This window comes from Streptopelia decaocto (assembly GCF_964273445.1).
Source record: "Streptopelia decaocto genome assembly, chromosome: 7".
In the NCBI taxonomy this organism is placed as follows: Eukaryota; Metazoa; Chordata; class Aves; order Columbiformes; family Columbidae; genus Streptopelia; species Streptopelia decaocto.
In genome coordinates, this window is record NC_138661.1 from 65900896 (window position 1) to 65923266 (window position 22371).

The 22371-nt window shown below is 39.4% G+C and overlaps 1 protein-coding gene across 5 annotated transcripts in view; it reads left to right on the forward strand.

Annotated features, from left to right (window-relative positions):
- The window catches only part of ANO1 (anoctamin 1), a 78860-nt gene that overhangs the window by 43639 nt on the left and 12850 nt on the right, over window positions 1-22371 (forward strand). For 2 of the 5 annotated variants that reach the window (XM_082057977.1, XM_082057978.1), the window contains 10 exons: window positions 1232-1283; window positions 4765-4820; window positions 6354-6395; window positions 9753-9817; window positions 10337-10471; window positions 11323-11483; window positions 15105-15187; window positions 17689-17760; window positions 20498-20572; window positions 21909-22110. In XM_082057977.1, coding sequence (XP_081914103.1) covers window positions 1232-1283; window positions 4765-4820; window positions 6354-6395; window positions 9753-9817; window positions 10337-10471; window positions 11323-11483; window positions 15105-15187; window positions 17689-17760; window positions 20498-20572; window positions 21909-22110 — 943 coding nt within the window. Of the gene's footprint in view, window positions 1-1231; window positions 1284-4200; window positions 4267-4764; window positions 4821-6353; window positions 6396-9752; window positions 9818-10336; window positions 10472-11322; window positions 11484-15104; window positions 15188-17688; window positions 17761-19341; window positions 19420-20497; window positions 20573-21908; window positions 22111-22371 lie in introns of all 5 variants that reach the window. The other 3 variants (XM_082057979.1, XM_082057976.1, XM_082057980.1) reach the window with 3 other exon arrangements.

A 22371-nucleotide genomic window follows, 5' to 3' on the forward strand; every position in this document is an offset into this window, starting at 1 on the left:
ATTTTGTTTGTAGATTTTCCCTTATGTGTCTAAAAAAGCCCAACTTGTAAGTACAGGAAACCTAAGGAAGCAAATTGACTTAAAATTCATGACAACAAGCTGTCTGAGGAATGTAGCAAGACTAAAATGACACCGTAGGACAAGAGGGTGAGCAAGACGAACTGAAAATGGACTGAAACTAAAGGAACTCATAGCAGAGGCTGGAAGGAATGGGAGAGTTGCGTGGTTGTTTCTTTTTAAACCACTCAAGCAACACTGGGCATATAACAGTAATGCTGGAAGCATGTTGCTTTGTTTGAAATTCCTATAAATCACCCGGTAATAAAAGACATAGAATGTTTCCCAGCATCATTTTATCCTGTGCGCATTTCTCTTTGTATTCTTGTTTCTTAAAGTTCTCTCCTGCCTTTCTCCTATGCCTTTTTAAACCCCAGTGCAAATATTGACCCTTCTACCTAGTGCAAAGTGAACAGGAATCTGGTCACTCCCTCTGAGTCTTTGACGAATAGAAACTAAGCCAAAGACCTTTGAAAAAAAATATGTTACATAACTGGAAATCACTATATGACAGCCCTTGAAGTCCCTGGACTTACAAGATGACAGGCAGATGGGTTTTTGCTTGAGATTTTGCTTTGCTGTCCAAGAACATCGCTGCACCGGAGCGGCGCAGGGCAAGAGCTTGACCGCTTGGGCTGAGATGTGCAAAGGTTATTTGACACTAAATGCAATACATCATAAAAATAAATACATCTGTTCTGCCACCGAGGTCAGGCAAGCTCAGAAATTTTAAGGTCAGCTTGTGTTAGTCCATTTTTTTTATAAATGGCTGTGTGTACATTATGAAGCTCTGCTGAAGTCCTTGGGTTGAAGCCAACTTGATCTGGCAGAGGCGAGGGAAGAGCTGGTCCAGGTACAAGAGGGTTTTCTGATCTCCAATCAATGTCTAACAGGAGCGAAAATGGCATTTCTGTTATGTGAATGGTTAAATGTAACTCTCCTTTCCCTGGTTATCTTGGTAGCTGGCTATTTGGTTAAGCATTTCTCTCTTGTACAGATAACTCAGTATGGAAGCCTTCAAGACCTGCTCTCCTAAATACCATGACTTCTATTAAAGAATGATGACTTCATCAGCATCTTGGTTTTGCCAATATTTGAGCTGTACACAAAAAAAAGATTGTGCTTTTCAGTGGCAGTATCTGCAATAACCCTTTCTTTTATTTTCCTTCTATAGGTTTATGAAATATTGAAAAGAACGACATGTACCAAAGCAAAATATAGCATGGGTAAGGAACTTTATTCAGCTTTAAGATCAATGTAGTTTACAGGTATTGAAAATAATTGCAAGTTTTAAGTGGCTGTAGAGTTTAGGTTTTTCCCCTGCTCTCTAAATTTATGTATGTGGATATAATTGTTTTATTTGGAAATTTAATTTAATTAATGTAGCTGTTTGGAGTTTTTTTTCATATGTGAATTTATAGATTTGACTCTGAATTAAATGGAAAGTGAGCATATACCCCCTGCAGATGTTTGCTAGGTTCTTTGGAGGCCTAGATGGTGATATAAACCAGTGGATAACACGTGCTCTGTGTTGGTTTAGTTTTACACACAGTGAAATGGATGAAGGTATTGCTGTGAATTTTAATAACTACAGTGAAAGCCTGTGGATTGGCCCATTCCTTTTAAGCAGGAACCTCATCTTTTTATCGTGGGCTGGCTTTTCAGTGACTTGAATGAAATGGACTTAATTGGTGACTGCCCGAGACGCTGTCCTAAGTGGAACTGAGATTAAGCTGGTGGAACGGCCGAGGACTAAGCCGTGCACTGAAAACTGGCCCATCTCTTAGCCCTCAAAATGGTTTTTGCAAGTCAGTCGATGTGAAGTTTGTACGGCCATAGCCCGTCGTTTAGGATTTCAGCCTTAGGGCTTGTTGTTCAGTGAGCTAAATTCATAATACACATAAATGTGAACTGCAAATCAGGTCACCTTAAAGATTTGTTGGCAGCTTTTCTTGTTCAGCTGTTATATATTTTATACATATCATGAGATATAGATATACGGGGTGTTTAAAAAAGACGGACCCAATTTGAAATCACTGCTGCTCTGCAACCAACGAATTTGACTATCACAGAATCACAGAATGTTAGGGATTGGACTATCGTCTTAACGTTGTCCATACAGGAGGTGGAAGAAGCATTTATTAAAAGATTACCGAAACTTGATAACTCATTAAACAGTTTGTAAATTTTGGTGTAATTGTAACATGTTTCCATTGTGAAGTGTGCTGCTTTGAAATTGGGTCCATCGTTTGGAAACAGCCTGTATGTGCACCAAAGTTAACAAATAGTTAATGGTAAACCAAATTATATAAGGCGAAAGGCTAAATTCCCTCATATCCAAGTTTCTTAACAGACAACCAGTAGAAACAAATTTAGATGAGAAAATTGTATGAACATGGGAGACAACGTTTGATAACTGTTGGAATCTGTTATAGCATTTATGTGCTTACAAGCAGTTAAATAAAACAATGGGAACTTGAATTACAGGTAGTTCTGTTCAATGTTGACCCATCAGCTGCTTAGAAATACATCAAATAATAGAAGAATAATTATGCCAGAAATTATTTCCATGCTTTGACTTTTCTGTTGAAGTAACAACATACAATGTACAATTGTTGAGTCCTTATATACACTAAATTTTGGTGTTCAGCCAGTATTAACAGAAGCACTCTTTCCCTGTAGCATGGGAAATTCAAATTACTCTGTGACTTTCAGGACCTTTTTCAAGTCTGGTGCTGGATCATGTTAATTGGAAATTACGTATTTGCACTCTTGAAAGGGGAAGGTCATACAGCTCAGTTTGAATTCTTGCCTCGGAGTTGGTTATTCACTTGATTTTTTTTTTTTCCTTTTTTTTTTGGTACAGAAATGCGAAACACATTAGAAATCAGTTGAATAGGGCAGAGACTAAAGGAAAGTGTTGGGATTCCTGGATCATTCTTATTCCAGAATGTGGCACAGTCACGCATTATATTAATACCTAATGAAAATGTCATTAGGACAGCCCATCCATGGGAGTGCTCAGCATAATTCAATTGAGTCCTTTGTGTTCCAGCGCCAGAACGCTGGGTTACAACCCAGCAAAAGTTGCAAACACATTTGAGCAAACACAGATAATGCTGCAACACTTCTGCCCAGCAGGAAAAAGGCAGCCGCCCGGTGAACACTGCTGTCTTTGTTATTTATTTTGCAAATTTGTGAAAATGTGATCCTGTCTTCATTGTTAAACACCATGTAGAAGTGTACTGTGTAGCTCTTTGGTTGGTCGCACAGCCCTAGAGAAATAATTTATCTGCTCACTAGTTATTTCTGCCAGAAGTATGGAAACATTTGCAGAAAATTCATAGCACTGTATAATAAGGCTTTGAAAATTAATGATACTGCAGGATAGTGAGCACTCCTGAAGTAGTTCCTCCAGCAGGTGATTAGTATCTAGAAAATGTTAATGAACTTGAAAAATTCTCATTTCAAGAACAATCAAAAAATGTCTTGGTGAACCTACAATGAGCTATTTGCTGGTTCATATTCGCTGTTCCTTCAAATCCAGTCCCCCTCGTTTGTTAGCAATGAACTGATGGGCAGCACGGAGCACGCTGTAGCACATTATTTTTCTTTTATTTTTCTGAGTCCTTTTAAATTCTCCATAATGCCGGTGGCCAGATGGTTTTTATTGTTCTTATTATTGGCATTAATCAGCTCAGTCCTGCACAAAGACAAGTACTTGAGTTAGCTCTGATCCAGCACACAAGACGGGTTCCTTGAATCCCCATATCTTTACGAATAACATGAATAACACAACACAACACCTTCCAACATGGGTAGTAGTCCATAATTGGAAGTAGTTTTATTAATGCCAGCAGCTGCAGCAAGAACATTAGCGAAGTGAATGTGCTACAGCCCTCAAAGGTCCGGGTCAAGCCCAGTGATTTTGGGGAATTCAAAGAGCCCTTTGCCATTGTGCTCCTCCAAACTTACACATTAACTACTCCCAACCCACCTGTAATCTGGCCCCAAATTATGGAGTGATACCACACCTGGGAAGGCAGGATTCCTCCAAGTCCTTTATGCCACATACCTGATATAGATGAAGCACTAATTGCTTTCAGCCTCATGCATGTCACTAATAAACGGATGTGTAAACAGGGAAAGGAGAGGGAAGAAAGAAGGAAACTGCCCTTTTAAATAAAAGACGAAAATGTGGTAAATATGGTAAGTATTACGCCAAGGTCTTCGCAAAGGCTTTCCCTACAATTTCTCTAATCAATCTGAAATCTGAATTCAAAACCTTGTGTGGATGATGCGTGCGTATGTGTGTTCCCGTATGCCATCAATTCCAGCCATATTCTTCTTGTGATCGAGCCTTCTGCTACACACTTTCAAATCTGCGGGCTTGCCCTTAAATCAAACTGACTTTTCAGAAAATGTGATTTATTTTAATGGCTAATTTCAAGTCATTGGCTTCTAATTCTTGATTCTCAAATATATATGACTTCCTCTTGCTCTCTGCAGTTTTCTATTTCATAAAAGGAATCACGTTTAATAACCTATATGATTAAAAATGAAACTACATGGAAAGGAATGAGATGGCAGAAAAATCTTTATCTGACCAAATGACTCTTATTTTGAGGGAAATCTCCAGGAAGAATGATAAAGTGAGACTGCCTAACCTCAAAATTGTAAATAACTATTACGTCTTTATTTTTCAAGGGATCACCAGTCTGCTTGCCAATGGAGTTTACACTGCTGCGTATCCTTTGCATGATGTAAGTGATCTCAGAATATATTTTACGTGTCTACTATCTGACACCAAGAAATCCTTAATGTGTTACGTATTAATGGCATCACCCCAAACACGAGTGTTTCGGGTCCTGACTTTCTGCTGACTTGTTTCACAACTGCAGTAAATTCTGCAGGTTGTTTCCATCACTCTGCTTGTTTTTAATAAATCCCCCACCTCTGCTCTTATTTTTGATGATGATAACTGATGTTTTGAGGTAACATTAGAAGAATTGTTTTGGTGGCTTAGCAAATGAAATGCTTCTGTTATTTTCTGACCTTCTGCTCCCGAGGTCCCTGGCATCAGTGCTAGGAAACATATTTATTGTGGGGTGCCAAGTGGCTGGTTCCTTCATCCACATCTCCCTGGTGTTCCATGTGCAAACACAGAGATGTCAGTGACCATGTGGCTGTGGGATCAGTCACCGCTGGAGGAAACACCATATGCAAGAACTTGAAATGACATATTCCATGGGCCTGGATGTGACTGCAGATCATCTTACTGATGAAATCTGCTTTTGAGCAGTTTGGTAAGAGGTCAGAGTACGGTCAGCTCTAGCGTTCATAGAGAGGATGAGAGAGAGGTGGGGAATTTTGGTGGCACTCATACCCAACCTGGCTGTCCCCATCCTGCCAGAGCAGAGCGGGAGGTGCACAGCAGTTGGATGCTGATGGCATTTTTACTCAGATGTTCATGGCATGACTAGAAATGACAAACACCCTTAGTCTGACCCTTACAGACAGACCTGACAGATGTCAAGGGGACTCATGATGAGTGTGCAAGGGCCATCGAGCCTGGTGCTGGTTTTCCGGCGTGGGATGTGAAGATGAAGGGTGTCTTCCAGTTTTCTGCTCCCCTCACTCGGACTGGTTTTACACGGGACCACGAGTGTTTTATCTTGATGTAACTGAGACCAGAACAGCCTCTTTATCTGCCTGATGTTTATCATAAATGTCAGGCACTCCTAAACGACAGCAATATCGCTTAGATATCCAGAAGGGTTAAATAAACTACTTTGAATGTATTTGTCTCAAGTCTTTAGACAGCTACTGATAGTCTTGCATATAAGTTATTTATTGTCTTAGTTTACTCCTTTATCGTATTTAAAAATAGCTCCAAATTCAAACCTCAAATCTAATCGGCCCTGAGTGTTTGGAGAGTCTGGATAGGGATCAGCTCTCTCAGCTGGTCTCTTCTCTTTCAAGTGGACTGAGCTGAACCCCAAATACCATGGCAATACCGCATCCTTTCCCTTGACATTTTTAGGCCACCTTTATCACTTATTCATTCCTTTTTCCCCAGTGACAGACATTATTACTCTTCCTTAATGTGCCTGATGACAGAAGACAAAGTGTGCGATGACAAATGACCTCCTAAAATACAGCATTATTTTACAGATTGCTTTTTCTGGTTTTGATGCATTAAGTGAGTGGGATACATGGGTATGCAAGATGCATAGCAGCTCTGGGCACAACTCACTGAATGACGCAGATTTTCTTTCTTTTTTTTTTTTTTAAAGGGTGACTATGAAGGTGAAAACGTTGAACCTAATGACAGAAAAGTAAGTTGATATAAAGGGCATTTAACATATTCGCAAGAGTCCACTGTTGGGCTCTGGACATTTGCTAAGATTTCACAGAAAATACCACAAAAAGGCACTAAATGCCAAGCAGTAGAAGTACAGAAGTACTTTCTATTGTTGAAATTTGCCCCGATATGGAATGCAGTATGGATATGTTTAAATTACCAAGCTTGATAATTATTTATTTCTTGCCATGCTGGTAAGAGTATTGACAGTATTCACATATTAAGTCCTGCCAAAGTTCAGATGATATATTTTCAGGCCAGCTTAGTTATATTCTGGTATCCATATCTGAAGCAAATTCTGCTTCACTGGAGTGTGAGGATCACAACTGGGTGGAGGGGAGGAGGGAGGCGGTAGAAAACATACATTGGGAAAGGTAAAATTTGAATATTTATAGAAAGGAGACATTCTCAGTGAAGCTGTAATGGGTTCTGTTCAGGCAGACACTGCCCTGTGAATGTATTAGTGATGCATTCCATCAATTCTTGCCTAAGTATGTGGTTTAAATTGTGTTTTTATTGTATCTATACTGAAAGACATATGTTTAATGTAGTAAAATGAGTAGGAATTATTCTAAGGAAATGCTTCTCATAAGAAAAAGCAAATTTTTCACCCTTTGTAGAAACGTTGATTTCTCAGATTCAACGTGCTGTTACTACGTCCTTCCGATTACACTTCTCTGGAGAAGATAAGGCTTTTTTCCATGTATCAGACAAAAACTGAAGTAGAGAGGTTGCAACCAGTTCATTCAAAAGGAGCTATTAAATTGGGGTGCCATATATGTTGGGTTTTCAGACTCAAAACTTTTGCCTTTCCAGAGAAGTGCTGTGGACCAGCGTAGACTCAGGTCGTAGGAAAAGCAGATCTAAAGCCCTCCAAGTTGGTCACATCAAAATGAGTACCCGAAATTAAAGGCATGCTGGGTCTTAAGGTGCAAATGGCTCATGAAAAAAGACAGCAACTGTTATTCCCCCTCTATTGATTTGTGTTAAAAATACCACATACCTGTCATTTCATTATTAAGCAACACATTGCTCAACCAAAACCAGGGTGAAAGTCCATGTTTTCTCAAAGCATCTGGATTATCATCTGTTACTAACTTTTCAAACCTCACAAATTCACCCATGTGTTTGGAAATGTTTACCTTGGCTTTTGACTTCCAGTTCCTTCAAATAATCTTTTGGTGTGTTTTGGCACATCCCTTCTGGTTCCTTGAAGCTTTCTTTAATCTAAACCAGTGCTAGGCCAGACTTGTGCTTTTTTTAACAACAAAATTAAAGATTTGAGGCATGGAAATGAAGTAAATATTGAGGCCTAGTGCTCTGGTCTCCTCTAATCATGTCTTTGAAGCTGTGCTTTGAATATCAGGCTGATAAATGTCAGGATAAATGAGGTAATTCATTTGTACTTTAACCACAAATTTGGTTTGAAGTGCTGTACAAAACTGAAACATGGCACTGGTGCAAAATCTTTTTAGCTCAGTATTTTCTTGATGTGCCTGACCAGCTTAGATCCCAGAAAAGGGATCTGATTTCCAGCAAAAATAATGAAAGGAAGGGTCTTACTTAGTGTACATGGATCATTAATTGTCAATTAATTAATGAAATTAATTAAACAGTCATTAATTGTTTCCCAGGCATAGGCAGCTGGCCTTGAACTTTTGGAAAACGTGGTTGAAAGAAACCTAAAGCAGAATAAAATAAAATTTGCAAGAATGTTGGGCTTTAATAAAGCTTTGCTTTTAGGTTTCAGTTTCGGCTCTTACTATTGTAAGGAAACTAATAAAGATTAACTATTTTGGGTTGCAAAGGGGAAAATCCACAGTGCACTTATATTTTTGATGTCGTATTTCTAGAAAAGCAAAAAAAGTTGTATATTTTTAATTACCCGAACCGTTTACGTGAGAAGTACAGCAGTTCAGCATGGAAAGTTTGTGTTAATGCTTTGGCAAGAGAACTGCAGAACGGCTCTAGAAAGGCTGTTCTCTGCATGAATTCTGTGTGATAAAATGTGGGAATGGGCAGGGGCCAGTCTGCCCGTCCGTGCTTTGCTGCATTTCGCTGGAGAAATGTAGGAGGCTGACACATGTCAAGTTTCTCATGATAAAATAACCTACTGATTTCAGCAATAACATCCTGTTTGGTCTGTTCTTCCATGAACAAGATGAATAATGTTGCCCTCCCTGTAATGATAACTGGTTTAAGGTCTTTGTTCCCCATTGCAGTTTCTTCTATAGCTGAGCTGGTTGTGCAGCCCCCACCCACCCATGGTGGTTTGTGAAACCGAGCTCTGAATTTTTCTGCCTTTTTTTTTTTTTTCCTTTTTTACCCAATATTCAGTTAAAAAGAATATCTCAGAAATGATCAGTTCATGCTTTTACATTTGAGAAAACAATACAAGAGGAAAAAGGGAAAAGATGAGGTTGTTGCCAGATGAATTAATGAAAACAGAAGTGACCATCAAAGCATCTCTGTGAAATATCAGTAGTCAGTCCAGGAACATCCTGCTACCAAGGTCACGTCACTGGGTCAAAGCAGGGAGAGAAGCAGAAAAGGGAGACACGACTTCACAAGCAGATGTGAAGCTTCTCTTCCCCTTGTCCCATGGAGGAGGTGGTGGCGGGGTGGCCAGTGACCCCACTTCATCTTCTCCAGTATTTTTTGTACATACACTGTTTTCTTGTTCACTCTGTTACCTCATCTGAATTAAGGAAAAAAAAAAAAAAAATCAGATCTGAGAAGTGCTGTTTATGTATTTTGTGAAGTAAAGGATAAGTTGAAGGTCCTGGAGGAACCTATTTTTGTGAGGGATTCAATTTCATAAATCACTAATGGGGATCATTTCTTTCCTTGGCCCATATCCTCACCAAAAGAAGGAGTGGAAATCATTGTGTTCTTGTAGTTAAAAGCTGAAAAGCTCTTAAAATGCAGCCTTGGAGGCACCTTTGCACGAATCCTGAATATTAGTACAGTGAAAACAAACTAGTTTATTCTAGTTTTTGCATTCTTGTAACTCAAAGCATATTGATCTTTCACATCCATTCTTCTAGATATTTCCTACAGATCGTAAAAGCAGGATCTCTCCCCATCCGTGCAATAGTTATCCATTGGTCCTGTTGCTGAAGAGCATTTTAACGCTCTAGAATTTATCACTGTATCGTAGCATGCCAAACCAACACATTTCTTTTTAATACTGAACGCAGACTGTGTGTATTAGCAGATGACGTGTTGAAACCACAAAGTGGTGAGACCAGATCTGCCGCACGAGCTCTGCAGTTTGCTGGGACCAAGGGAGAAAACGCTTCAGCTTTCGCCTTCCCTTTCTGTTTTACAGCTCCTGTGTGAGGAGTGGGCGAGCTATGGGGTCTTCTACAAATACCAACCCATCGACCTGGTGAGGTGAGAGCTCAGTCCTTCACGTCGTGTTTCCATGGGGCAGCGCTGGGGCTGTGCACAATGATGCTCATGGACTCCGGAGAATGAGAAGTTCGCTGGGGGAAAAGGAGTTTTCCATGGGTTTAGAAACACGGCGATGTGTCCCACCTAGTGTGATAGCTTGCAGGAACATATTTTTAATGATTTTTGTTTGCCTGTGGCAAGAGCTGTTACTCTTTGGAAAAAACGTGGTCCTTTTAAAGAGGATTAGCTCATGAGAGATCCAAAGATACAAATTTAGGCAGCAAAAACACCGGGGAAAAAAGTGACTAGTTGGACTGATTCACTTTCATGGTGCCTCTATCTCTGGATTAACTCCAAGCATCATGAGAGAGTCCTCTGAGAAGAAAAAAATTCCCACAGGTCACCAGATCTTACTTTCTGCATGCTTAATCCAGCTGTGATTCGTAATTTTAGCCATGTTATATTTTAAGAAATAGGAAACATTTCTCTCTCTCACTTCTTTTTTTTAATGTATTTCAGAAAATACTTTGGAGAGAAGATTGGACTATATTTTGCCTGGCTGGGAGTTTATACACAAATGCTCATTCCAGCTTCAATAGTAGGGATTATTGTTTTCCTATATGGCTGTGCCACTGTGGATGAGAACATACCAAGGTAAAATATATCAATAACTAGATTCTGTTATTGGAGGCTACTAGAAGCTCAAAGTAAAATTTACCTTTCTCTGCAAATGTTTTGTCACTAATATCTAGGGTGAGCACAGCTGGGTCTGTGTCTCCCAGTTTTTAGGGCTTGTCCTGTGCCAACCAAAGGGTTGGGTTTTTGTTTCCTAACTCAGATCGTTATGTTGAAAGAAAGCAACAAAATCCTGCTTATAATAGGTTTTAGTGCTTCCCACCATAAAATGCTGAGGAGGGCATTGTGTGACATAAGGATGAATCGAGAATATATGTGGCTAAAATAAGCAACTGCGGTCAAATTAACCAAATCTTGATGTCCTACTATTTTCAATTTTTTAATGAGTTTCATATTATAATATTTTGAAGCCCTATGATTTTGCGTTATTTACCCTGCATGCATCACCATCATCTGTAGATGAAAATTACATCGTTTGTACAAGCATAAGCACTGAGTAACAAAGCAGATAATGGATATCAAAAACCAGATATCTTCTTTTTGTTCATTAAGATTGCTTTGTACTGCTTCCAACAGCTGAAGAAAGTCAAAGGGAGGGTCACTGTTGTTATTTTGCAGATGGAGTGCAGAGAAAATAAATTGAACTCCAGTCTCTTGATGCTCAGCACTTCCCTTGTACCTTATCAATTGCTGTAGTTAGTATTTCAAAACAAGAGTGATGTTTTTTTACCACCCTCAGCAATGAGGGTAGTATCTGATGGTTCTTCAGACCAGAAACAGATGCTGAGCAGAGGAGAAAAGATCATTGAAGCATGGAAGATGGAGCTGTACTGACCATGCTTTTTCCATATCTTGTTGCTTCCTTGCAGTATGGAAATGTGTGACGAGAGAAACAACATCACCATGTGTCCCTTATGTGACAGAACGTGCAGCTACTGGAAGATGAGCTCGGCTTGTGCGACTGCTCGCGCAAGTCATCTCTTTGATAACCCTGCAACTGTCTTCTTCTCAGTCTTCATGGCTCTCTGGGGTAAGAAGATGTATGCCGTCATGTTAAGTTTTTAATTATTTAAAATACAACAGGAAGAAACAGAAGAGATAAAGCAGTGTATTTATACTCAGGAAGTTAATTATATAAAGAACGTCTTTTTTTCTTTCCCATGAAACTGCCACCCCCAAATTTATATTCTGGACTGAAGGCTAAAATTCAAAAAGTTCCTCAAGATGAATATCGAATGAAATTGTTAAGCATTTATCATAAAACTGCTGCGTGGTATGTCCAAATTTCATTAACGGGATTGCACAGCTTGCCAAAAAAAAATAATCTATTTGCAGAGCCAGCTTCCACTTTAGAACATTACAGAAGAAATGTATTAATGTACTCTGGGGTTGAGGGGAGGGCTCCGCAGGGAAGTGTAATGGCCTTTGGCGTCTCAGGATAAACCGAGATTGATTCTTGAGTGTGCTCCGAGATGCAATTAAGTTTATCAGCAAGCACACATCATGCATGTAGACCACAAAGAGGGAGCTGAGGCATTATAGGTATTTTTTTCTGATGCTGACTGCTCCTGTACTTTCTTGGCATTTCTAGAGAAGCTGGTCACAAATATTAACTCTCCCATGACACCTTTGTGACAGTGTCTGCAGGAATGGTTCTAGAGGGGTTTTCTCCTCCGTGTTGGAGGAGGGATAGGGACCTCCTTGCTCAGGCACCCCAGCACCAGGTGTGGGGTCCCTGTTGTCCTCACTGCAGGCCAAGAGGGCCTCATCAAGATAAACTGATGGGGTCCAAAGCCCGTGTTTGTGACTGGGAGTCTGATACAGAAAGGCCACAGAGAACAGGGAAATGTGCATTATTCCCCCTAACTTTGACATTTGATAGCCACATACTCCCAGCATCAGTGACCAAAGCACAAGATGATGTTTGCCCCTCCTGTGCACCTTATTGTGAGTTAGCAAACACACTGTTTTGGATTTTATTTAATCCTAAAAACCTAGCGCAAGTTTTTATTCTACTATGTAGGGAAGCATTTTTACATTATAATTCATCTGAACTGACTTTAGTGCAAATCAACATCATTTAGTTTAGAGCAATGCCTTTTCGACTGAGGTCTCCGTTTGAGGTGACTATGTTTTAGGTGAAGTGCTAAGAGCTTGTTATCAAGCACCGTAAGGAAAAGGATGAGGATGGTCCTGCCAAGGGAATTTGGGAACACTGGGAAGTCGGGAGTGCCGCAGGTTCGAATGGGAAATCTGGGAAGTGTGGGAGGTTGAACTCGACCGGCTTCATAGCAGAGCACAGGGATCACTGTCTTACAGCTCATCTTGCTGTGTAGGATAGAGAAATGTGATATACCCCCAAGCAGAATGTGGTGTCAGAGACTTTAAATAGTCCGATTCTCTCACATGGCGAGTCAAGTATCAGTTTCAGTCTCCCTTATTTACCATTATTCTGAACCCCACGTGGATCGCAGCACATAATGCACTGTAGTCCAAAAAGTAACGCTGTTTGCCCCCTGTTCCTTAGCAAACAACTCTGGGTCCCTCCATCCATTTTTTACATTTTTGGGCAAAATAAGGTAGATTGGCAAAAGCCAGTTTCTGCGCTCTCCACAAAATCAGGCTTAATATCTGAGATAGTTTTGGAGTGGGATGTGAAATTCCTCAGGTTCTTTGGGGTCAACAGAAATTTTTTTTGGTGGTACAAATAAATGTTGTTTCAAAATGGTCTTCTTGAATTGAGATAATCAGAACTTTTTTTACCTAGTTTTGAATTCACATTTTGCAAATTTCATTTCTAAAGGATTTGTCAGTTTTTTGTTTGGTTTTTTTTTTAATGAAATGAGCACTTTAGTTTGTAAGGAATCTGTTATCAACAAAAATTGTCTCTCTCCAAATGTAAGCACACATACAGCCTCCAGTGCCATTTGTGAGCACCTCTGTGTGTGATGTGAAGTTTTCTTTGGTGACCCAGGGCATCCTTAGCATAGCAAGAAAATTAGCCCAAGTTCAGGGGTATTATTGTGAGCAATCACTTGGCCAAGCTTTCTCTGAATGGGGATGGGATGGTAACACCCTGGAAACTCCACTCGAGCATTAAAAGAGCTATAGCACCAAACTGAGCTCCAGTTAGAAGTTCAGCATTGAACATGGACTGTGGCCCAGTGCTGTTTGGTATTAAATAGCATTAAAAATGTCAGAGAATCCAGGTAAGATCATCTGGATGGTAACCTTTTGGAATTTTTAAGCTCTGCTTATGCTTATGGGCGCAGATGTAACATGGAAACGCAGGTATGCTCAGCAAAGTCTTAGTGCATCACCGCCTGGCCGAGGGGTTTTGCAATGAGCTGGCTGTGTTTCACACAGTCTGTTCGTTTTGTGCTGTTGTCAGTGCCACGGAAGGATTTCTAGTAGCGCTAAGAAACAACATCCCATTCATTTTCCGTATTTCTGGCTGTACGTGGGAGCTGCCGAGTCCAGTGCAAGAGCTGTGGCAGGGGGGGAGAGGGGAGGCAATTCCAGGACCATGACACAGACCCTCTTAAGATACAGCTACGGATTTACAGGAAGCCTATGGCTTGTAAAGGGGGTCAGTTATGAGTTTTGCACATGAGATTTTCATCTGGAAGGCGAATGAATGTCGCGACCGCCGCCTGATTCCAGTCATGAGGGTGTCCTTTCCCCCCCATTCGACTTTTTTACCCTCTCCCTGCCTCCGTTTTTTCTGGATACGGATGTTTCTGAGCACATCTGTTAATACTCATGATGGGGAAACTCCCCTGGGAACACCATTTCTTGGTAGACTTGCCTCTTTCATAATCACTTATTTATTATACAGCACTGGTGTATTCCCAGCATCTAAATATGTCCTCTGAGAACTTGCTCGGTCTCAGAGACAGACTGATATAGACCTAGATCATTTGTTAAGACTCAAGAATTGCAGTCATGAGGTTTCCTTTCTATAAGTCTTCTCCATCAAAAAGAAAACACTAGTGTTTCTAATGAGAAAAGCCCTTAAAGGTTTTGTCTTTAACAGCCTGGTCCCCTGCAGCTTTCACACTGGCAAGAGTATTTGGGTTTGGGTGTGACAATCAGAGCTAACCATACTGTTACAACCACTGGATGGATGTAATTATAACAATATAAAAATGCTTTATCTTGATATATTTGAGGGAATAATTATCCCACCAGTACAAGGCTAGTTAAATCAGTCATATTTTATGTAGATAAAACACAGGTTTGTTTGGAATTATATGCTAATGAAGATGAACAATATCATTAGTCACCTGTAAAAATATTTAAATAAATCTGGGCATCTGACTTTCTGAAACCCGTTCAAAATTGTAGGCATCTTTCTACATGAAGCTGTGGATATAGCAAACACCCTTTCTTTTAGCTTCCCTAGATAACAAGGTTGACTCCCAGCATATCAGCATTTCCCAGATAGACGTTACTGTTGAAAAAAAGAGTAACAAAAATGAAGTTAACCTGGCTTGGTATATGACAGGACATTGCACTTGCTGAGACCTTTTGGAGACAAGAACCTGCAGGCGATGCAGAGTGTGGCCAATGTGCCTCCTAAGACAAATCCCAGAGGCTGATGCGATTCTTTTGGAAAAATGTCAAAATAATTGTTAAACTGTTGTTTCAGCTGCCACTTTTATGGAACACTGGAAGAGAAAACAGATGCGTCTCAACTACAGGTGGGACCTGACTGGGTTTGAAGAGGAGGAGGTTTGTCCCTTCAGTTCTGACTCTTTGATTTCCACTGTGGCATTACCGATAGACGTTGCCTCATGGGGAACTGCTCTTGGGGTGGTTCCATCATTTAGAAGAAAGGAAAATCTCTGTACATGAACTATTAGAGGTTTTTATAGCAAGGGTATGACTAGTCTGTCTTGTTGCCATAGAAATGTAATTGTATAGCCACCAAATTGAATTTTTTTAATGTGTGTAGTCAGGTCACACCTAGCAGCGTAGGCATGGAATATACAGCTCAGAGCTTACTCCTGGGCTGATGTCAGGGTGCTAACAACCGAGGTCTTAATTCATCTCCCACTGCTGTAAATCAGAAGTGGATGTATTGAAGTTGATAAAAGTTACAGCATTATGAAAAAGCACTGAAAAATGCCTATTAACTTTTAACAGTGCAGGATCAAGCCCTGACTTGGAAAATGCCAAAGAAAATATTGCCAGACATGTGGGCTTAGGGCATTGGGAGGGACACAAATGTGGAGGTGTATTTTTTTATTGTTTGCTAAAAAAAAAACCAAATATCGCTAGCCAGGTTTATACTAAATGTGCTGAACAGCGTGAAGGGGAAAAGGGCCAAATATGTATGAAATAGAGGTCTTAAAAATCGATGGAATTTTAGAAGGAGAGAAAATCCTCAGCCAGCTGAGAAGCTGTATCCTTTGTTGTTGTTGTTGTTGTTAATTTTATTTATTTACAAAAAAGAAAAACAGCTTCCTAGATCATAATGCAGTCCTGGTACTGAATCCTGAGGCGATGGGGTGTGCAGGTCTCTTCCATTTTCCCATCCTATGTCACGAGTCGTGATATGAAAACCCCGCTGCGGGATCTGAGCTGGGACCCGTGGGTTGTACAGGCGTTCGCCGCTTTGTTTGCCGGCCAGCTGGCTTTATTCTTTCCTGTTGTTATTATTAAAAGAAGTACGACCGCCCTCGTGATATCTCTAGATGTTCTAAATAGATACACAACAAATATTGCTCACGTGAAAGCAAAACCTCACCAGCCCTGGGTTTAACACTGTTCCCCTCGCCCCCAGAATCTTTCTGTTTGAATTATCTCCTCTTAATACATTTTAGCTCCTCAGTAATATATTTAGACCAGCAGCCTCTCTGCACTGTGCTTTGCCAGATCGTACCTATTCTACTGGGAGAGAATATAGGGATTTATTTCCTGGATACTATACCGCTCTTTTATTTTTGGTAACTCGTTGTTAGCACACATGAAAGTAGAAAGGATTAACTGTATCTTTCCGACGTCTGTCCCCTTCATGTGTGAGTTCAGATCTCTAAGACAGCAGCTGTTAATAAAGTATATTTTATTCTTTGTTTTGTATTGTCGATTCTAGATAGATGGGTTTAAGAGAAGAATTTAAGCCCCTCCTATTTCTAATCTGACACTTAAGCTAGTATCATGTCAAAGAGTCAGGTTTCAGGTGATACACTAAAACCCAAAGTCTCTCATCTTCTGGTGTTTTTAGGGACGCCTACTTCATACAATAATTACAGTAATGTTAATAAATGTTGAAGAACATAAGAAGTCTGATTTTTCCCTGGTAATGTGTAGCCATCCACTGTACCTATGTTTATTTCAAGTAATTTTTAAAATATTAATCCAATGTGATCTGCAACAGTTCAATAATCAAATTTTTTTTGTTGTTTTCTTGTTTTTCGTGGGTTTTTTTCTGGTGTCCTGAAGGAGGCAGTCAAGGTTTGGAAATTTTTGGTCTTTTTTCAATTGCTCCTACCTTTTTCATTACATGCCTACTGATGAATGCCATCTTTTGATCTCCACCTCTTCTTTTTCGAGCATCAGATTTTCTTTAGATCTCCCACTGATTGCTTTGCCTTTACACCCTCCCCTTCTCCACTCGGTCAGACTTTTTTCAGCTCCATTCTGTTTCCCATCCGATGCATAATCGTGAATTCTGAATCTCTTGTGAACATATAATTATTGTGAATTCTGAATCCGTGAATCTTTTGGCTGTCTCTTACTTCTGAGTGTTTCCTACACCCTCTCCTTCAATGCACATGGGTGATCAGTGGATGCTGTCCAAGAAAGGATTAGGGGAAAAAACCCCAAAGGACAATTTTCTGGGATTCCAAGGCCAATTATTTTGCATCCTGACAGCAGATAAATGTTTCCCTTCTGAGCTGAGGATCACTGAAATGACAGTTAATGACATGCAAAATCTAATATTAATCAAAAGAAGCAGCAATTAAGATTGATGGTATGAACCACGCTGTTTGCAGGTTGTGTGTTAAATTTAATCTATATCTGCTGCTGTAGAACTGCAAATGATACAGGATTTAATACATTTAAAAATTACAATCGACTATCAATTGACATAAATGACATACCAAGTGAATTAGAATTCGGTTAGAAAACTTGGAAATGATCAGGAAATCGCCCTGCAAACAGTTCATATGTAGCTGATACAGAAAATAAGTAATTTTGTTTTTAATTAAATATGACTTATTTCACAGGATCATCCAAGGGCAGAATATGAAGCTAAAGTTTTAAAAAAATCACTGCGAAAAGAACACAAACATAAAGAGGTATGGTAAAAATATCCATTTGTTTCACTTACGAAAAGTTTTTTAAAAGGAGGTTGTTATAGCAGGCACTGACCCAAGAATAAGAAATAGGTAAAAAATAATCACTGCACATTGTGTTTAAGTTCCAGATGTCTTCAGTCCTAGAGTACATGGGACACTCAGTGTATGCCAATGCACCAGGCCTGGTTAAGTCTAGAAATGTCTTTAATGTTAATAATTAGATATAGGAGCGTGGCTTAGGGAAGCTGTTTGAGCCTGACTGAAGGGGCTCTCCTGTTGGGCTAACGAATCAAGTTTGCAAAAACTGTAATAAAACATCTTATTCAGTGCTAGTATAAGTACCTAAAACCTCTCAGGAGAGGTTCCCTGTCTCGCTAGGCATTTTTTGTAAATAAAAATATTACTAGAGCATTAATGAAGAGTAGTAATGCCAATTTCCTTGCCAAATTCCAGCTTTGGCAATAACTTTCTGCCTTTTAAAAACATAACTTCCTCTTCTGTATCTGTTGCCAGTGGCACAGGAGTGTGGAACCATGCCCTAAATTGGAACTTTATGAAAAATCTACAAAAATACAACTGCAATAACCACGTTAACATTAAATACGCTTTAAGAAACAGCATACATGTAGATTGGACAGGCGTTAAACTGAATGTGTCTGATTTTGTCACCTGCTTATACTTGATTAACGTTTGGCCCCTCTTAAAAGATGCTACAAAGCTGATGGTGGTATATTCCCATTAATCTATAGGATGCAGCGTGTAATAGGTTCAGTGTCACATGCAGTTCCTTACAGCACTGCTTTAAAATCCCTTTCAGAAGAAAAGGAATTTGGGTTGCTGCTCTTTCATCGGAACACAAACTTTATCGTATTCTCCTAAAAACCTGCAACTCTTCGTACTTTTGGGTATACTGGGAATTCAGATCTTAAATGCTGAAGACTGTAGGGAAAATTAATGAATGGTGGCCTCCAAATATTGGAGTATGAGAGTTGAGCAATTAAGAGAGGGGGTTTTTTGTTCGTTTTGTTTTGTTTTTCTAACAGGCTATTTATAACTTTTTGGGGTTGTGTTCAGTTTGGATGTTACTAATTTGGGAAACGTGAGAAAAGGAGTTTTTTCTGAAAGACCCGGTAATTATCTTTCATTGGGATCTAGAGTGTTAAAGTTCAAATTCAACAGTTGTAAGACAACTTGGAAATCTTAAAGAAAAAACATCTAAAGCTAAAATTGCTCATATTTTTTTCAAGAGAAGTCTAATTAAAACCATTTTTTTAAAGGAAAAACTTTTTTGACATTCTTTGACATAAAGAAGAACGGCACAATCCTAAATTAATAAAGGAAAATCCTTTGCAGCATCACTTGATCTACCCCAGGATTTGGGGAAAGAGTTTGTCTTTTGTTGTTGTTATGTTTTATTAACCAAAAGCTGAAACACAAAGCCTTAAGCAAACTAATAGAGCATTCACTTGTGGCTAAACTGCTATGTACACCGAGTCCGTGGAGAGTATATAGATTAATTTAGCAGTGCTTTGTAATGCTTTATTGCCCGATCCTCTTTCTGTTTCCTTTGACTGCCATCAGAAGCATCGATATTTTCCAGAAGAGACAGCAAACAAATGGAGACAAAGAGTTAAGAGAGTCATGGCTGGGGTGAAATTGGTTCTTTTTATTCAAACTTATGAAGAAACTCAAATTATGAGTAATTATGGAAGACACAAATCAATTTGTTTTTGGCTGTTGAACCTTTGTTTAATATTCACATTCAGTTCTGGGTTTCTTCCCCCTTCTCCCCTTGTTTCTTCGGCACTTTTGGGGACACTTTCTATGCATTGGGAATGGCACTGCATGGCTAATCTTAGATTTACCATCCCAGCCTGACGTTACGTTCTGCAGTGGAGCATGGGCCATGTGTTGAAAGAGTTGCTTGCACTTCCCTGAGACAACGTGCATGGAATAAAAATAGAATTTGAGTAATATTTTGATGTTGGTTATAATGCGTGCGTCATCTTCCGCAATGTTCTTTTTGTTGTTTATTTTCTGGTGTTTAGAAACAATTCCTGGCATCAAAGTTTAAGACTCTAGATGAGCGACTGTGTTCTAAATGACATTGTCATGGCCAAATTCAGGCAGTGGCTGATTGGATTTAAGGTATCCTATAAAGAATTATTATACACGCACAGCTTAACTCCTGTTGGTGTGGTCCATTGAATACCACATGGATAGTCAGGTATTATAGTTAAAAATCACTCATACTAAGGAATTCTGAGTCTTTTCACACAGATCTTCCCTGTCAACTGTGCATTGGAGTTACTCTGTAGTATATTTAATCTATATTTCAGTGCACAGCTGCGCAACTGCAAAGCTGCAAATGTTAATTGGAGAGAGAGAGGAGAAGGAGAATTTTTCTAGGGAAAGCAAAAGAAAACATTGAACAGCAGGAGAGCTCTTCCTTCATGGTTTATGACAGGCTATTTGCGTGTTTCCTTCAAAAAGTATACAGAAAAACCTGGTTTATTTATACTCGCAGTGCAGGCGCTTGACCAATTTGAACCTCGATAGGGAGTAAACAATTTGCCTGTGTGGAATTGTAACTGTAAACACTGTGTCTTTGCATCTTCTCACTGGTTGTGTATTATTTGCTAGCCTTTTTTTTTCCCTCCCCCTCTCTTTTTTTGTCACATGCAAAAATACACACTTCGTCTTTATTACATTTACCCTTTTTCTCCCCAAATTTTAGACAGATAAAGAAAAGCTGACATGGAAGGATCGTTTTCCAGCTTATTTAACCAATTTCGTTGGCATTATCTTCATGGTAAGCATCACCCAGCAAAACTTGAAATTTATGTTATCAAGTCATTGTATAAAACAGAAGTGTTGGAAATGTTAGTGAAAGCATGACAGGCTTTATCAGATTGATGTGGTTTATAATGGCTTTTTCCCAGTGAACAAATTCAAGCGTTTTATTGTTTTATAATGTAAAATCTTCTAAAAAGCTTAAATTTCTACTTTGCTGTCACTTTCCAGTAAAGAAATAAGAATAACTAAATAGGGTAGAGGCAAAATGAAGGCACAGAAATTGAAATTATAACCACCATTGATGGAAAAAAGTAGAGAGAGTCCTCTAAAAAAATAGTCAGGAAGAACAGCTTCATTTTTATACCAAACTTTTTTGAAAGAAATGATGTGGCCAATTGTAATCCTGATTACAAGGATTTTTAATAAACCAGTCAAATTTGGGGCTATACCATAGAACAGGAAGATTGCAAACAGACCACATAATTCAAGCCAGAAGTAAAATACTGATGAGAACGGCCTTTTTCCATTTGCTGATAAAGCATCAGCATTTAAAACAAATTTCAAAGGAAATAATAATAATAATTCAAGACATGGAACTGATTGGCAGATGGATAAAAAGGCTTAAGCCCTTTCCAAATGTAGAATACATCAGACTAACTCAGTTCAGTTTTTGTGAGGGGGGATAGGGATTATGTTTTTTGGTTGGTTTTGGTTTGGTATTTAATACTTGTGGTTTTGGAGAACAGAAATGCAGTAAATCTAATCTTCTCAGCTGAAGAATTGGTACCTTATAAGAATCACATTTTAAAATTATTCCTCTATTTAAGCAATGAAAAGCTGAATAAAATTTTGTGTGCCTTCATGTTGCCATGAAGTGTGTGGATTTAATCAGATTTAATTTCAGTTCAGAATTATGACACCATAGTGAGCCTGAGTAGGGTATTTGAAGGCTTGTGTGCAGATTTAAGCTGAAATACTCCCCTCTGCTTCAACCCTGGCTTTCTTTTATAATAAAGTAAATACCATGTATATATGCTGTTGCTGTTAGGGCTGAAAGGAAGCCCACTGATATTTTTAAAATAAGCAAGTAATTTACATTTAGGTGCCTTTAAAAAAAGCCCCTTGCAGGTGATAGTGGTGTCATTATAACTGTTTTTTCACGTGATGATCTAATTACTAGTAAAAGAGGCTCTTTTCCCACGGTTCATCAAAGTAATCGGGAGCCTTAATGCAGAATGGGGTTGACTTGGGATGTGGCCCAGAGATCCCGTTTTTAAGGTCATTTCAAAGTCCCCAAGGAAAGTATTGAAGGTTAAATGTTTCCTAAGAGGCTGTGCTGTTCTTACTGGCAGGTCGGGCTGACGTTCGCCATCGTGTTCGGAGTCATCATCTACAGGATCTCGACCGCGGCGGCGCTGGCGATCAGTTCGACCCCCTCGGGCCGCTCCAGCGTCAGGGTCACCGTCACGGCCACCGCCGTCATTATCAATTTGGTCGTCATCATCATCCTGGACGAAGTATACGGCTGCATCGCAAGGTGGTTAACTCAGATCGGTAGGTTTAAATCCTCGAATGATATTTGCTATAGAGCGATTTTAAATGGGAGGAACCAAATGACTGGCTTTGGTGTTCAACTTCAAACTGGAGAGCAAACCCAGGAAGGTCAAACGTGTAGCTAAGGGTCTAACCAGCTACTTAAAAATATCAAAGCACATGTGGATTCAGCTTTATTTTTACAGATTTTCTTTCAGTAGTGGGTAATACTAACCACTAATCCAGTTGTGGACAGCAGAATGTCCTACACCTAATCTTGAA